At 51.1% G+C, this 17,006-nt stretch overlaps 1 protein-coding gene across 1 annotated transcript in view; it reads right to left on the bottom strand.

Moving 5' to 3' along the window:
• Nucleotides 1-17,006, bottom strand: part of MINDY4 (MINDY lysine 48 deubiquitinase 4) — a 111,334-nt gene that overhangs the window by 43,361 nt on the left and 50,967 nt on the right. Inside the window, exons 6-9 of the mRNA XM_058527757.1 lie at nt 16,086-16,144; nt 10,631-10,737; nt 8,043-8,159; nt 6,630-6,718 (exon numbers count right to left, since the gene is read on the bottom strand). Coding sequence (XP_058383740.1) covers nt 6,630-6,718; nt 8,043-8,159; nt 10,631-10,737; nt 16,086-16,144 — 372 coding nt within the window. The remainder of the gene's footprint in view (nt 1-6,629; nt 6,719-8,042; nt 8,160-10,630; nt 10,738-16,085; nt 16,145-17,006) is intronic.

Here is a 17,006-nt window from a genome sequence, read left to right as displayed (position 1 = left end):
AAACCACGATGAGGTGTGTAAGGTCCACAGCCCAGGTCCATAGTCCTCATTCTTTTCATTGGCTTCCATTTAGTAACTCTTTCAGTCTCTCCACCCTTCCCTGGGCCTTCTCCACTTGCTCTTTTGAGACACAGCTTTCCAGAAAACACAGTGGAGTCAGGGAAAGTGCAGTGGTCAGGGCTGGGTTCAATTCCTGGTTCACAGGCCTGGGGAAGCCCCTTGTCCTCGCTGGCCTTTGCCCCCCACCTGTAAACACAGGCACTGGGCCAGATGCCCTCAGCACCATTCCAATCCTGCCATTCTGCCATCTAAACGGCCCCCGTAGACAGGGCTGAGCGTGCGGGCAGATGACAAGAGGAAGGGCGTTGTGTGCATCGCCCAGACTCCAGCTTCGCCAGATAACTAACGCAGTGTCTGCCTTCACTAGCGACACCTCGGTGACCAGGATAGTCCTGCATCGCCTTGATCAGTCAGACCCACATTTATCAAACTCCTACCATGAATCTAGCACCTGGCCAGGCTCTTAAACTGGGAGAAGTTTCTGTAGCAGTCTAGTTCCTCCCAGGAGAAGTGCAGGATGAAGACATTTGTCTAGGAATGGTCGTGGCCGTGGGGGAGTAACACATCCTGTGTTTGCCTAAATTACACAAGTCGTTCAAGTTAAAGAGATGTTTCTACCCTAATTATCTCAAAACAGCCTCACCTGTCCACTCTGACATGCCCACTAGTCTGCATCTGTAGAAAATTCAGAGGAAAACTGGCCAATGAATGGAGGTCAGCTAGTCCATCCCGTCTGCTCCCTCTCAGCGTGAAAAGCCGCCAGAGAGTGGACAGAAAGCTGGCCTGGGGCCCACTGGACCTGAGTTCCAAGCCTGGCTCTGTTACTATTGTCCAGAGAAGCCTTGGGCAAGTGCCTCTCCTTCTCTGGGCCTCCAATTCCCCAATTTCAGAAGGGAAATGGAGATGGGAAGAAAACCCCCTTGTCTATGGCTCGTTACAGGGGAATGAAGTTCATCTTCTCTTCCCACTAGCTGAGCCTCAAGTGGAAAATCACTGAGTCCTCCCGCCCAGCTCTGTCCTCCCTGATGAGGAGAGGACGGCTGCCGGCCTGATGGAAAGAGTCTTAATGAAGCCAGACAGTCCTGCAGAGAAAACACCACCCGTGCCAAGAAGCTTTTATTTCAGCATGACTTCCCTGGAGGGCGCGTAACATCTTCCGTGCTGCTCTCACAGAACCATTTACCCATTGGTTGGGAGGGGAGAGTGAGGAGGGGGGCCCCCACTGCCCAGGCCTGCAGACCCAATGCAAGAAGGCCCACCGGGCCTGGAGTCCCACAAGGGCCCGGAGTGTGACAGCCGCCGATATGTGGCATGTCAGGCCATCACGGTGTCCCTGAAGAGAACAGCAGGCTGCCTACCTTTTTGTTGTTGTTGTTAAGCTGGATCAATTCTGAAATCCTAGAATTTCAGAGTCAAAAGGCAGTACTGAGCCTCAAACCCAGCTCAGCACACACAGCCCACGCAGGAACATCAATGACCCGTCAGGAACATCAATGACCCGTCAATCAATATCAAAGTTGTATCAATAAATGGATGAACCAGAGGAGCTGGCCAATGAGCAGTCTTGCAGAGGTGGCAATGTCCCCTTGGCTCACAGGAGGCAGTGGGTCCCCAGGTGTTTGCTGTGTTACTGTCTGTACTCTTCTGTATTGATTTCTTCCAAAGTAAGAAAAAAAAGGGGGGGGTTCTGGCAGAAGCCCTTTGTAAAATACTGAGCCACACTCAGGTCACTGAGAGTCCGTCTGGGTGTCCAGCACCTGGGTGTTTCAAACCCATGACACTCTGCCTCCCAGCACCAGCCCTCCCAGCCTCCCTGGCTCTGCCATTGCTCAGAGTCTCTTCTAGAGCACAGCAGCACGATGTGACCAACAGGGCTTCACGTACCAGGCTTGGCTCTGCCACGGATGCAGGTGTGACCCTGGGCAAGCATCTTTCCCTCGCTGGGCCTCAGTTTCCCCACATGTACCACTGCAGGCAACTTCTATGGTCTTACCTGCTTGCATAGCCCTTGAGGATTAACAAAGGATTTGGAGTGCATTCCCTCATGCAGTCAGACTCAGGAGGACAGAGAGTCACAAATAAAGTGAGGTTCTGCTCCCCCAGCACTGCAATCCAGGTCTCTGGACCCAGTCCAGCGCTCTCTTCAGCACCTCCTGCCCTGGGACGAGCTAAAGAGTATAGAGCCAGGGACTCCCCCACCTCTAGCCTCAGCATGGGGCACCTACAGGCTGCTCCAATGCCCACTTGGCAAAGATGACTCTCTGTGGCCTCTGACCTGCAGGGCCTCAGCTCAGCAAAGCAGTGACCCAGACTCTGCTCTAGTCTCTCTCCTCTGCTACCAGCCCCGGGCCCTGGGCCCTCACTCCTCTGGCCTTTGCTGGACCCAGGTCCTAGCCTGAACCCAGGAGGGCTCTCCCCTCCTACCCCAATCGCCCTCCAACCCCTGAGGCAGGCTCACGCCTCCCAAAGCCAGGGCAAGGGAAGTGGGAGGAGGAGACACAGGAGGGGAGGGATGTGGAGGCATCTGGTGCCCCTTGCTCATGGCCCATCACCACTGGGACCTCCCCCAGCTTGTCCCCCTCAGAGCCACCTCTTCCTGCACTTTCAGCAGTCCTGGCTAGACGAGAGAGCCCAGGTCACTGAACCAAGCTCTCCTCTCCTCCCTTTCAGTTGGGTATGAAGAATGCCCACTCTCAGGCCTGCTCTGAGGTCTATGGGAGCAGGAAGCTGGCCGACTATGTCCAGCCTGCGTGGAGAGCAGCTCTGTGTGCAGGGCCTGGGGCAGCAGGAGGGTGGGGGCACAAGAGAAGAGGGGTTTACATGGAGCACCCATAGTTTGGGACTCCAAAGAAAGGCGAGGTTCTCTTCCGCAGCATGAATCCTTCCATGCTTCCTGGAGGACGGGGCCCTGGCTGGCAGGCCGAGCTCTCCTAGCTATTCGGCACAGACCTCCTCTGGTCCAGCCAGGCAGCCTTCCCCCCAGAGTAGGGCTCCTTCCCACCAGGCACATCCCCCCACATAACCCCCAGCAGCCACAGCTCCTTCTCCCCTCTTCTCCCTCTGCCCACCCCACCACTGCCCCCAGGACCCAGCTCAGTCCCATCAGCCTGGCCTCCAAGGGCCTTCAATCCAGGCAGACCCCAACTCCTCTCTCAGGGTCCCAGGTGACAGGGAGCCCAGGGGTCAAGGCTGCATTACCTGCACACCCACCCTCCCACCCCCCAGCGGAGTCTTGGCAGAACTCTCCATCTAGTCCGTACTTAAACAGACACCTGTCAATATGAACTGGGCCTGAGTCAGCGCTTGGCCCGCGGCTGACTGGCCAGAAGCGGGAGGTGGGCAAGAACCTCACTTTCCATATAGCTGGCACAGATTTCTCTCTACCCAGAGCCCGTCTTGAGCCCCCAACCTGGACGGCTTTCTGACTGCCAAGCCCTGGCTCCCCTCTCTGGTGTGGAGAGCAGAGCTCTCCCCAGAGGATGTGCGTAGGGATCCAGGCTCTCACATCCCTTAGTGGGGGTGTTGGGGCGGGGGACAAGGAACCAAGCCTGCCTTGTGCCCTGGGCAGAAACAGCCCTTCCTGGAACCAACTTAAACACCCTGTCCTGACTGTTAGGAAATGATCCACAACTTCCCCTGAAAAGTCCAAAGTCCAAGTTCAAAGGCAGCTCTGAAGGGGCATGGGGCTGAAATGAATTATGAGACATCTCCCACCAGGGCCAAGGCCAAGGCTTGACCTGAGCAGGCGGCTGGGCCCGAGGCCCCTCGGGCAGCCTGGCTGACCCATCTGCTGGCCTCGGGTCTAACCCTGCCCCTCCAAACTCTGCCCTGGCCACCTCAGGCGACTCTGCACTCCTCTCCCAGCCCTGCTCTCCCTGCCCTCGGGCCTCTGCACATGCTGGTCTCCTTACTGGAATACCATTCATTCCCCTCCCCTCTGTTAATCCTGGATAACTCACACATTTGTCCATGCATTCACTCCACAAAAATTCCAAGGGCCTCTTCTGTGGACTAGGCCCTGGGCTGGATGCCAGGGATGGGCTGTGAACCAGACCAGGAAAGCCCCTGTTCTCATGGGGCTCTTGTTCTTGGGGGAGGGGTGGGGGCAGACAATGACAGGTAACAACATCAATGAAGAAGGGCACCAGCCTGTGGGGAGGCCTTGGAGACAGGCCCTGGTTTGTCTCAAGTTGGGAGGTCAGGTAAGGCCTCCCTGAAGTCATGGCCTCTGTCAGTGAGGATCCAGCACCCAGGGCCTAGCAGGCCCAGGAAGGAGTTTGAGGGATTTGCTGGGAAGGGGACAATTGAGAGAGGAACAAAATTGTGCAGGGATGTGTGTGAAGGGGAATCAGGAGTCCTATTTATCCTCCAGATCTCAATAGGATTAAAATGCCACTCCTCTAGGAAGCCTGCCTGACCCTCTTCATGTCTGGTGAACCCTTAGTATCCTGCACGACCTCTAACCTCCTGTCTATTTGTCTGGCCCTCGTGTTCAATCCCAGGTGCAATGAGGGCAAAGCCACAGCCGTCTTGTTGAGCCCCTCACTCCCTGCCAGCACCTGCTAAGTACTTCCTGCCTGCTTCTTTTCCATGCAAGGAGGGAAGGTAGGCAGCTGGGTGCATGTGTGCTCAGAGTCCCCGTACCCTTTAAGGGCAGCCAGAGGTCGCTCACTTAGCAATTTATACCCAGTTAGTCAAGAGCGTTCCTGAACATGGAGCACTGTGCTCCAGGAGAGTCGAAGGCAGAGTCTCTGCCCGTGACATAAACTCAAACCTCCCAGCACCTTGCTAGGCTGGCCTTCCAGAGCAGGCACGGGGAACGGTCCCGCACAGACAGGAGCAGCTAGGGATGGACCCAGAGGGAAAGCAAGAAGAACAAGGACACGGCAAGCTCTTGCCGTGGAAATGTTACGCTGCTGTGCTTCTGGTTACGGTTACGCTGCGCTTCTGGTTAGCATCTTTGGCTTGAGAGAAAACACCTCGACTATCACTTTGTAAAGTAATTAGACAAATTATATTGTTAGACAGATTATAAAATGCCAAGTGTGAAAAGCTACTTTCACTTGGACCTTGTCTAAGACGAAATCCACTAAGCTGGTAAAATGTGTTTCATTTGTACCGAGCTTGGCTGGATATCTGGGGACCAGGGTCTCTCCCAGGAATCTGAACACCAACAAACGGGGGATGGGGCTTATTATCTTTATTGCACCTAAACTTAAAAAAAAAAAGGGTGCCGAAATGCCTATGTCAAAGAACAAGTCCCTTTAATTAAAGTTTAAGAACTGGCAAAACTAAGTTGTGATTTTAGAATCCGTTTTAATTACGACTTTTGGGAGGAAAATGGAGGTATCTACTGGGCAGGAGGATTCTTCTAGGATGCCGAAAATACTTTCTTTCTTGACCTGGGTGACATGTTCACGGGTGTGTGATTTTGCGATGATTCATTGAGCAGAGCATGTATGAGTTGTACGCTTTCGTGAGTTGTGCACTTTTCTGTATGTAAGTTACATTTCAACTAAAAAAAAGAAAAAGAACAGGGACCGGCCCGGTGGTGCAGGCGGTTGGGTGCATGCACTCCGCTGCGGCGGCCCGGGGTTTGCCGGTTCGGATCCCGGGCGCGCACCGATGCACCGCTTGTCAGGCCATGCTGTGGTGGCGTCCCATATAAAGCGGAGAAAGATGGGCACGGATGTTGGCCCAGGGCCAATCTTCCTCAGCAAAAAGAGGAGGATTGGCAGATGTTAGCTCAGGGCTGATCTTCCTCACAAAAAAAAAAAAAGAAAAAGAACAAGTGCCAGAAGTTCTGTAGCTCTGAGGGTGACGCGGTACAAGCTGGTAACTGGGCAGGCAGGGAGGAAAAGGTAAGAAGGCCGCCTCCTGAAACTGGCCACACTGGCCTGGCCCTGGCCAGCACTCTGTCAATCCTTCTATCTTAGCACAACCGTGGTGCAGGATTACGGTTTTCTATCCGTCCCTCAACCTCACAGGGCATTGTGAAGGATAGAGAACTCATCTATTCCCCTCTGTATCACTTGTGCCCGCACAGAGATGTTCCAGAAATGTCTGTTGAGTGAGTGAGAATGAGAATGAGGTGTCCCTGTGCAAACACTTCATGTGTGAGATGGAAAATAAATGGCCGAAGGGAGTGGGAGCAGTGCACTGTGGGGCTGGCTGGAATGTGTGGTAATGGCTGTTGGCAGAGGTGAGGTAACACGGGGAGGGAGGGGAGACCTGGACTCAGTCACAGGGTGAGCAGGTTGACGTGGGTGTGGACGGGATTCGGGCAGCTGTTGTATTCAGCTTCTGGGGAGGGGGTGGCCTTAGTTTCGATGCCCTTCCAGCAGCCGCTTACCATGTGGAGCAGGACTTACCAACCCTCCCTGCTTTTAGAAACAAATTCACACAGGTCATTTCAACTGGTCAGCACTGGGCCTGTTAGCCAGCCGCCATTTCCCTTTCCAGAAGACGGGAAATATCAGAGAACACATACACTTCCTTGCTTGTTTTTTCTGGACACTGAGGAGAAGCCTTGGGAAAAGACGAGATTGCCGGAATGAGCGTTAACTTACCAAGCGCAGTCAGCTCTGCTATCTCCTTCAAACAGGAGTTTTTGTAGGACACAGGCTTGGACAGCTGCCAGCACCCCACAGGGACCACCCTGCAAAGGAGGATGCGCATTAGTGCCAGTGAGAACTGGCCCAGGGCAGAGCTGTCTGTTCCTCCAGAACCAGCCTCCGCCCACAGGGTACAGAACACAGGGGCCCACCAAGCCACTGCCTCTCATACAGGGGTCCCTGACATGGCAACTACTTCTACGGGGCACTGACCCTGAGTCACACAGTGGGGGTGACGAAGGCCCGGGCGCCCATCGCTGGAGGAAAGAGCGAGTCTGCCATGTCTGATGGGAGGAAAGCAACTCTTCACAACCAGTCAGTTGTGAAGGTGTGAAGCCACGGACATCACCACAGGTTTCCAGATACCAGGGAAATGTTTCCACATCCACAGGCTGAGGGTGTCACCTGTCTACCCAGCCTTCAAGGCCCATCTTGAAGGCCTCCTCCTTCAGGAAGCCTTCCCTAACCATCTCAGCTAGAAGTGAGCCCCTCTGGCAGCCTCCACTTATGTGAGCAACCTTCTGCCCAGCTTGGGGTCTGCCTCAGCACCCATTAGGTATCTCTTTGTCCCCTCCCACACTGGGGTGAGAAGGCTCCTCGAGGAACTCATTTCTGTAGGCATCAACAAGTACAAGGACTGCCTGAGCAGCGGGCCATGGGTGCCCTTGATTTGAGGGTGCAAGAGACATGCTTGGCCACACTAGGGACAGCAGCTGGTGGTCTCAGGGTTCTTCCTTGGGCAATGTGGGGCAGGGGGAGGCTGGTGGAGTTTGAAAAGTGAACCTGGTTGAGCTGCAGAATTTAGAGCATCTTCTGGCCCTTAAAGTGTATATCTTGGGACATGCGTATAAACCACGTTCAAATCCTGCCGCAATCTACCTATATTTCCCTGTCTTATATCACACCTCCTCCTTACGCACCTCTTCTCCTCACACTTGATACCTTTGCCGTTTCCTGCGGCCCCTGGACCTTCACATAGCCTCCCCTTTGTTCCCGCTGCCGCCTGCCTCAAGTGTCCTTCCTCCAGCTCTGCCTACAAAATCATTTCTCGGTACTCAGTGCATTTCTCAATGCTCAGCCTAAGGACTCTCTCTGGTGGCCCCGATCAGAGGCAGGGCCTCCTTCTGCTCCCTCTCAGAGAGGATTCCAGCACCACGCACTGCTTGCAGTAAGGATCGTGTGCCCCAACTCTTACTCCGCCAGCCACACGTGAGGTTCCTGCACTGGGTGACAATTGGGCAACGGGGCTGGCAGCACTGGATAGCCCAGGTAATGCAAGGGGGATTTACCAGACTGGAGGACGCCCTGCCCCTATTCGTGATGGGGTCTCCACAGAAAGGTCCCTTGGGAAACGTAAAAGCCACCTGCCTTGTTCTGCACAATGCCGTACTTTAACGAGGCTACGTCACTGAAGGAAAAACTCTGAAGTTTCCATTCTTCATTGAAACAGCAAGAGCTGGAACCAAACAGAAGGGTCTTTATGTCCTGTCAAAACGAGAGAGTTTTATTAGTTGTTTGAAAAGCAAACAATACACTGCTCGGTGTACGTATTCCCACAGGAGTTGGTCTTGAATTCTAGCACAACAGAATGTTTTCCAGCAGGGTTATCTATTTTCTGTTTATTTTGCAAACCCATTCTTCTCATATTTGAGGAAAGAGAAAAATCGAGCCTGAGGGTCTTACCATCCAAACATCTGTAAACCAAATCAGCTTGTGCTGACTCAGGCCAAAATCTTTTTAAGCTCCTTAGAGGAACCTAAATTTTTGAAACATAAAATTTTAGTTTTATAAGGGATCTTGGAGGTTCTTGGTTGCACATTAGAACCACCTATGGAGCTCTTAACAGCCCTGATGCTCAGGCCACATACCAGGCCAACGAAACCAGAACTCCTGGGCATCAGACTCTGGTATCTGTAGCTTTAAAAGGTCCCCAGGTGATTCCAATGTGTAGCCAAGTTTGAGAACTGGTATTCTAGGATAGGCTTAGCAAACTATGACCCACAGGCCACATCCGGCCCCCAAGTTGTTTTGTAAATAAAGTTTTATTGAAATCCAGCAATGCCCATTTGTTTACATATTGTCTATGTTTGCTTTTACATGACAACGGCAGAGTTGAATGGTTGCAACGGAGAGCCAAAATATATTATCTGGCCATTTACAGAAGTCTGCCAACCCTGCTCTAGTACAACCCCTTACTATATGTAAGAATCTCCTCATGACATCACCCACAAGTGGTCCCCCCCGTGAAATCAGCTTGAACACCCCAGCCACCCAGTCAAGGGGTTCCCACCACCTCTCAAGGCAGCCCCTCCGTTTTTTTCACAGCTCTTTCTCTAAACTTCTGGCTGACATTGAGCTCACTGGTCATCTCCTATCAACCCAAGCCCCACCCTCCAGAGCCCCAGAAAGTGCCAACCCCTCCCTACTGACCAGCCCTCGGATGGGAAGGTAGAACCTCTCCCTAGATGCCCCCTCCCCGTGTCGGCAACCTCCTCTCTCTCAACCATGATTTTACATCCAGGAGTCTCTGAAGGGCCAACATGTGGATTCTGTTGCCACCTCCTCAGACTGCCTCTCTGAGTCAGACCTTTCCTACAGACTCAGATTATTTCCCTCCAGAATCAGTTCTTTTTTTCTTTTCATCAAGTACTAGGAGAATCTCTGTGACAGAAGCATGTGTCTATGTGTCATCAAATGTAAGCTGGTGGCACACAGGAGAGACGGTGGGTGAATGCATCTGTCAGGGCTCAGTTCCTCTTCTTGTGCCAACTACAATCATCCATGTATGTGAACTGAGTTTCCCAAGAGCTACATGGACTTGAGTTTTCTGACTGAAGCCCATGTCTGTTCTCTTACTCACAAGATGACAGTTCCCAGCCAGGCACAGCGTGGTCTCCAGGTTACAGGGTCACGAGCCTGGAAACCTGGGTTCTACTTGCTGAGGATGTCATGAGCCTTGGGCCCTCCTTTCCTCTGCAGGCCTCAGGTTTTCCAGCTGCTTTTGGGGATGCTACTGCTGGATGGTCTTTAGGGGCCTCTAAGGACGCTTCTCAAAATGTGAGTGTCCACTGCAAAGAACCCCAGCCCTGTGGCTACAGCCAGCCAGAGCACTTACTCCTAGGTTTGGGGGTACTTAAATGTGTCTGACCCCCTGTGGTTTCAAAAGAAGGAAAGGAAAGGGAGGGGAGGAATGGGGAGGGACAAACCTCCAGAAAAATCTTTGACTTTTTTATCTGTGTGCTGAGTAAATACTTGGTAAGTAGGAAGAGAAGAGGGTCAGCAGTGTACCCAGGAGTTTTATTTTTACCTCCTGGACCCTGGCTGAAAAGCCAGTGGAGGACACCAGGAGCGGCATTCCATCCCACGGAACCACTGGCCACAAGGAGAAAGGAGGCCATCTGGCAGCTGAGGATGGTGAGGAATCCAGGACTTCCCTGCAGAGGAGGCTGCCGAGGCCAGCACCCTCCCTCAGTCCTATAACTGTGAGTCCCTCCAGGAGGCCATTGGTGTGAACCAGACAGTGCTGAAGAATTTTTAACACCTCCCTGTCCTTCCCTCACTGCAACCCAGCCCAAGCCCAGCTCAGGAGACTAGTGCAGGAGCAGAGCCAGCCTAAGGAGGACAACTGTCCCTTTGCCATCCGAACTCTGGAGTTTCCCAGCGCAGACGTGGTGATGTAGCTCTGGGCCAAAAGAAGAACTGGATGCTGGAAAGTTGGAATGGGAGGAGGTTGTATCCTCACCTTCTGTCTCGAAAAGGGAAGGAGAGCTGCCAGGACTAGGCCCCCGTTTTCCTGACTCTCAGTTCAGGTCTCCTTCTACATCACACCCAAATTTCCATTTTAACAATGACTGAGCGATTATAATGAGATGGATGGGGCCAGAGAGATCAAAATCACCTCAGCCACACCAATCCAAATCAAGATGTAGCAACTTACACTTTACGTTGACACCCACCTTTGCCAACGAGAGGTCGATTGGCTTTGACACGATTGGCAGCTTGAGCAGTGATGGGACCGGCAACAGAATGACTTCTTCCCTTACCAATTCATCTTCCACATCCTCTGAAAGAAAGCCGCGGCCGCATGAGCTCCTTGTTACGACTCACAGAGAACAGAATATGAAGTCATCTAACACCGAGGACTCTGATGAGTTTGGAGATGGTTTGAATGAAAGAAGGGCTCCCCACCATCCAACCCCCACCCCTTTGGGGCTCCCAGGCCTTTATCAGAAGGAAAAAAGGCAGAGAGAGCAAGCCCTAGCTCCTTGTCGCAACCTCACGCTGGTCCGTGCCACAAGGATGCTGGCGGGTGGGACTTGGCTATTGGTCCACTAGAGAGTTCTGCTTGTGGACATGCAGTGAAACAAGCGTAAAGGGCCTAAGCCATCGAGTCAGGCCCAGAAAAGCCTCGCTCAGACACATTTCTGACAAAAGGTGGGCATGACGTGCAAGTCTGTCCTCCTGAGGACAAACGCGAAGAGGGCAGAATTAGAAAAGAAAATGCCACCATTCCTGATAAAATAACAATAATAATAGATTATTGCTATTGTGGCTTTCACTTATTAACCATTTGTGTTTTATCCCATAACAGCCCCACTGGGGAGTACTTATTATTACCCCCATTTACAGATGAGGAAACTGAGGCTTAGAGAAGTTAAGTGACTGGCCTAAAGTCACGCAGATGGGAAACGGCAGAGACAGGATACAAACACAGGCCGACTCCTAATCGCTCTGCTATCCTGCCAGCCAGACCTACCCAGACCTCCAGCCAGAGGAGACACTAAGTCACATTCTGGATACAGTCCTCTCACAGCTGGGGAAACTGAGGGCCAGAGAGGGTCCCACTGTGAGTCTTGGCAGCACCAGCCTATGCCTTCCCAGCTGGCCGAGGCTCCCTCTCACCATTACACCCACTGCCGCAGCATTTACCAGAAGAGTCAGATGAAGGACCCAAGTGAAAACAACCCAGAGCAATTATGCCGGCAAATCTGAGCAGGCTGGTCTCCAGGGAGCCTGTGGAGCCTCTTTTTTTTTTTTTGTTCTCCATTTTCCCAAGATTAAATGATTATTTAAAAAGCACACCACATTGTATAGAAATCAACATACTTTCCCATAATTCTGAGTATGGGGACTATAGAAATATCACTATCCCGGCCCCACATCCCCTGGACACGGTGTCCAAAGGCCAGCATCCCCAGGACACGTTTTATATCTTATTCTACAGCCTCCTTTTCTCCCCTGGGGACGACCAGGCACAGCACGAGGCAAACTCCTAGAGGCTCAGTCCACTGAAAAGGCCACAGATTCCACCTCTAGGTGGAAAAAAATTTAAAAATAAGTCTGGAATTTAAAGGAGAACCGGAATCTACATGAGAACCCTTCTTAGTTAGGGTCTCTGAAAAAGCCACCCTATGACCATGGCCTTACAAAAATACCCTGAAATAAAGACCAGATGTTCACCCAGCAACATGCATGGGTCTTAAAAACATGTGCTGGGTAGAGAAAGTAAGAAAGCAAGTGAGATCTATAACACGATATGATTTACATCCATTACAAATACATGCACACAAAACACTACACATTTTGCAAGAACATACACATGCAAAAAGATATCAACTAAATACACAGAATGGTTACTTACACAGAGGAGGGTCATGAGAATGTGGGAGTGGGGCTAAAGGGAAATTAGGAAGGAAAGGCAAGAGGGAGGAGGGAGGAGGGAGGGAAGGGAGAAGAAGAAGAGGGAAGGGAGGGCGGGAAGGAGGAATAAGGAGGGAGGGGAGGAAGGAGAAGGGAAGAGAGGGAGGGAGGAGGAGGGGAGGCAGGGAGGGAGGGAAGGAGGCCAATGGGCAGGCTTTGCAAAGACCAATACTGAGAATGTTCACTGGAGGACTAGAGATGTGTGATTAACTCAACCCTAGGCACCTGAGGCCCAAAACCAAGGAGGAGAGTAATCTGGGTGATTCCACCAGGCCCTGAACAGCATCTTTCAATGCCTCAGGCCAGACTGTTGCCTGGAGGCACAGAAGAGGCAGTACTGAAGCCTATTTGGAGGCTCCTGTTTAGTCGGAGTTTCTCCAGGAGGGAGCGGGGCTGAACCGTGCTCTGCTGCGGCCCATGATTCAAGTTTGAGTATGGAGACTAGGGACCAGGGGAAGGAGGCAGCCTCCCTTGGCTTCTGCCAGGAGGAAGTTGTCCCTGTGTGGGAGTTGGTTCAGGACCACATAGCAGGCCTCGGGCCCAGATGTGGTGGGACCGCCAAGCAAGGGAAAAACAAAGCACTCCAGAATGACATGTTGGCCAAGCAGACAAAACCATCAGCAAATGCCAGTCGTTTGAGAATGCTATTTTTAAGGCCCTGATACAAATGTCTAGTTAAAAAGAATCAAGAGATTTTTGTTTCCCATACCATTTTATTTACCCTTTGAAAGAAAACATATACATTTTCATACATAACATATATTATAATACATAATAGAGGCCCACATACCTCTTTTTCCAGATGCCCACTCAGTATTTCCCCCTGACTTTAAGATATCTTCTCCTGGAAGCGCCCTAACTCCCCAGACTCAGGAATCTCCACAAGGCACCCCTCCAGGCATTGGTTTTGATAACAGACCCCATCTCCCCAGCCCTCCGCCAGGGACCCAGGCTGAAATCTCAACCGTCTCCCACACACCACGCTGCTCCAGCCTCTAGATTATTCTGCCTCTAGAATGTCTCAGACCTTGCCCCCGCCCTTTCTCTCTCCACTGTTACAGGAATATGTCATTATTCTTCTATTTGTTCTTCAAGCAGTTTATTGAGCACCCATGATGTGCCAGGATTATGTGGGACAGAGGAGGTCCAGAGACGATTAAAACGCCACCCCTGCCTTCCAGGACCTCACCGCCTAGAGAGGGAGACAGAGCCCTGAACAAATAATATAACATAAGCACTAAAATAGAGACAAGTGCAAAGGTTTTAAGAGCAGAGGGGAAGAGGCAAATAATTCTGCCTTAAAGGGTCAGAAAACCTTCCCATAAGAGGTAAATATTTGAGCAGGGTCTTGAAATACCCACAGGATTTCCCCAGACAGAACAGGGGCCCAATCACCTCTTTTCTGGACTATTCCAAGAACCCCCTCACCAGTCTCCCAATGTCCAGGCTCTTACCTCTAAAATCCACCCTCCACACACATCCAGAGAGAGCCCCAAACACACAGCTCTGGATACACGACTCACCAGCAGAGAATCTTCAAGTGCTCCTTACTAGCTAATGACTTACAGTCAAACCCTTAGCACTCAAGAGCATCCTTGCCCTGCCACAGCCTTCCTTCTCAGCCTCCTCTCCGTCTGACCCCACACTTCCCCTACAGGCCAGTCGCCTCAAGTCAATCTCTCTCTCTCATACTCCAGGCCTTGGCCATGCGCTTCCTCTCACATCTCTACTTGGTAAGATCTTGCCCATCCTTCAATGCCCAGTCTAAATACCACCTCACCATGGAAAGTTCCAGAACCCACCACAGAACTTGGCTTACACGTCTCTTGAAGCAGTGAGGATCAGCAGTGCTGATCATTTGCTCTATGTGTTGCTATCACAGGACACCTCTCCTCCTTTGTCCCACCAAACCCTGCCCTCCAAGAAGACAAGGCCACTTTTTATTCACCTCAATCTGCTTTCAATAGTCTTATATATGCCCTGGCAGGTAACTGCTAACAAAAGTTTGCTGAACTGAATCAAAAGAAAATGAATTGGGGTCGGGAAGGGAATGCCGTTCCTCTAACAGAATTTTATTCCTTGTTTCTGCCCCCAACACCAAAACTTCTCTTTCCCGTTCTCTTGGTGACTGGGTTCCATGATCTCTTTTCTTTCATTTCCTCTCCTTTTCTAAATCGTTAGCTGAGCAACTAGCCAAGAGGGGTCTGCCTCCCTCTGGGAAACACACACACTTCAAACAGCTGGGTTCTGAGGGAACTGCTAAGAACCCTCCTTCCAACAGAAGCCTTCTGGGTTCTGAAGGCCGGAAACTGCTTCGCCTCATGTTCAGACAGGAGTGGCTTTCACTGGAAAACTCTTCAAGTGCAGCGCTTTTCAGAGAGGCTTCAGATGCCAGTGTCTCCTGGCTCTGCACTTCACTCTGCATGGCCATGTGCAGAAATCTGCCCCTTCCTGGGTAGGCCAGTGATCCCCATCAGCTATGTCTGATGATTCAGACTCTGAGGAACTGTTACCTCTGGAGCGAGCTACACAGAATAAACAAACCCTGCCTCGTCATTCAAAGGCCTGCCCCTGCTCTTTCAACTTCATCTAAGCAAACTGTCAGACTGCATGTCTCACACGAGTAACTTCTAAAGGGCGCACTGCTTTCTTCCTTCAGTTTGAAAGGGAGTACTTAAAAGGAGAGGAAAAGTACGCAAATAGCTCTTAGATGCCAAAATGGTCCAAGAGGTAAACTGTCGGCTTCCAGGAGAAGAGCAAATGTTAACGGTGCTCAGGCCTCATCCTTTCATGTCTGGTCGTTGGTTCGTCATCCTCTATTCTACTGTTTCTTTTGCCAAGCCCTGCAAACACGTCAGTCTTTGGGGAGTAGAGGATTACAAAAAGACATAAAGAAAGATTGCTTCAAAACTACAGAGTGGGTGGACAGTTCTCTACCTTGATCTTGGAGAGTAGTCACACAGAAGTAAACATGGGTGAAGTCGCATCGAGCTGCACGCTAAAGGACCGTGCACTGATGCACTTCGCTGTTTATATTTGTGTGTGTGTGTGTGTGAGGAAGATCAGCCCTGAGCTAACATCCATGCCAATCCTCCTCTTTTTGCTGAGGAAGACTGGCCCTAAGCTAACATCCGTGCCAATCTTCCTCCACTTTATATGGGAAGCCGCCACAGCATGGCCTGACAAGCAGTGCTTAGGTACGTGCCCAGGATCCAAACCTGGGCCGCCAGCAGCGGAGTGCATGCACTTAACCACTACGCCACAGGGCCGGCCCCTCACTGTTTGTATTTATACCTCAATATTATGTTGATAAATTTCTGAAAAGGATGGATTTCCCCAGGAGAGCTGTATTATTATTTTGACTAAGAACTGTCTTCTGGAGACCTTTATAGGTTCTCAATGACCCTAAAAGAACCTCCAAATGCAGAAAAGGCTCCTCTGGCCCCCCAGTGTGGATCCAGAAACACCCAGACTTCTTATAAGGATTTCTCCAGGAGAGAAAGACAGGGAGTGGAAGAAGACATCAACCAAAAAGAGAGAAGCCTGCTCTACTCACCAGGCCAGGCTTTCCTTCCTGAGGTCAGGTGGGAAGAAAGGAGCCCCCACCCCAGCCAGTAGAGAGCCCCGCCACTACTCACTACCTCCCAGATGGAGCAAATGAAGCCCCCTGGACCCTGATGGGCACAGCAGAGAGGCACCAGCGAAACATACCGAGCTGCAGGACAGCCAGCTCATCATCGGTCTTGTGGGACACGGGCAGCTGATTTTTCCTAGAAAAAAAGAGAATGTCAGTGTACCAGGGGAGAATGACAGAGCAATACAAACGGCAGAGAAGCGTGGCAGGAGTACTGGCTAGGGGTTCAGGAGACGGGTTCCCTCTAGCCCTGGCCCTGCCACTCTGTGTGGGCCTTGCACCAGCTCCCTCGCTGAGCCACCAAGAGGTTCCATCCTAGATGGGAACACATGGCCTCCAAGGTGCCTTTCAGTTCTGTGTTCTCACAGACACAGACAAACAGACACACACAGACACACAAATAAATCAAGTCCTTGTAATCACTGCACAGATTTTTTCATCTCATCTCTCTCTACTTTTTTTCGTTTCCTTTCTCCCAGCTTTCTTGTAAAGCTATCAGCAGCTATTCATAAGAAACTTCTAAAATGCACCAAAGAACCTGTCCTGTATCCTCCTATTGTCTGAAAAATTGTCCCGTGATTCTGATTTGTAAATTCAAGTATGTGCAAGCAGAACTTTCTTAAAATGATCTACCTGTATTTTAGCTCTCTTTAGGTTTTTTTGTTTCCTCCAGCATGCATAAAGCTAAACTAAAGTAAAATCATTTTTTAACAAGAATGTATTAAAAATAACAATATTACATCACTCTCTGAACACCCATTTACTATATTAAAAAATGACAGCTCTTTTGAACATGGCATTGAAATATATTTTCCTCCAAGATCCTTGCAGGGTAAGATATGATTGAAGTAACAATCGTAATCTTGCCATGGTCCGTGCTATTGAATTGACTTCCTCCTGAAGATGTATGAAGGGGCGTGAGTGGAAGACCACGGAGGACACGCAGTACCGAATCTGCGAGCACACACGTACTGCTTTGGACCCCGGGTTTCTTTCTC

The sequence above is a fragment of the Diceros bicornis genome, chromosome 3 (assembly GCF_020826845.1).
Source record: "Diceros bicornis minor isolate mBicDic1 chromosome 3, mDicBic1.mat.cur, whole genome shotgun sequence".
Taxonomy (NCBI): domain Eukaryota; kingdom Metazoa; phylum Chordata; class Mammalia; order Perissodactyla; family Rhinocerotidae; genus Diceros; species Diceros bicornis.
This window is presented reverse-complemented; position numbering and strand designations above follow the sequence as displayed.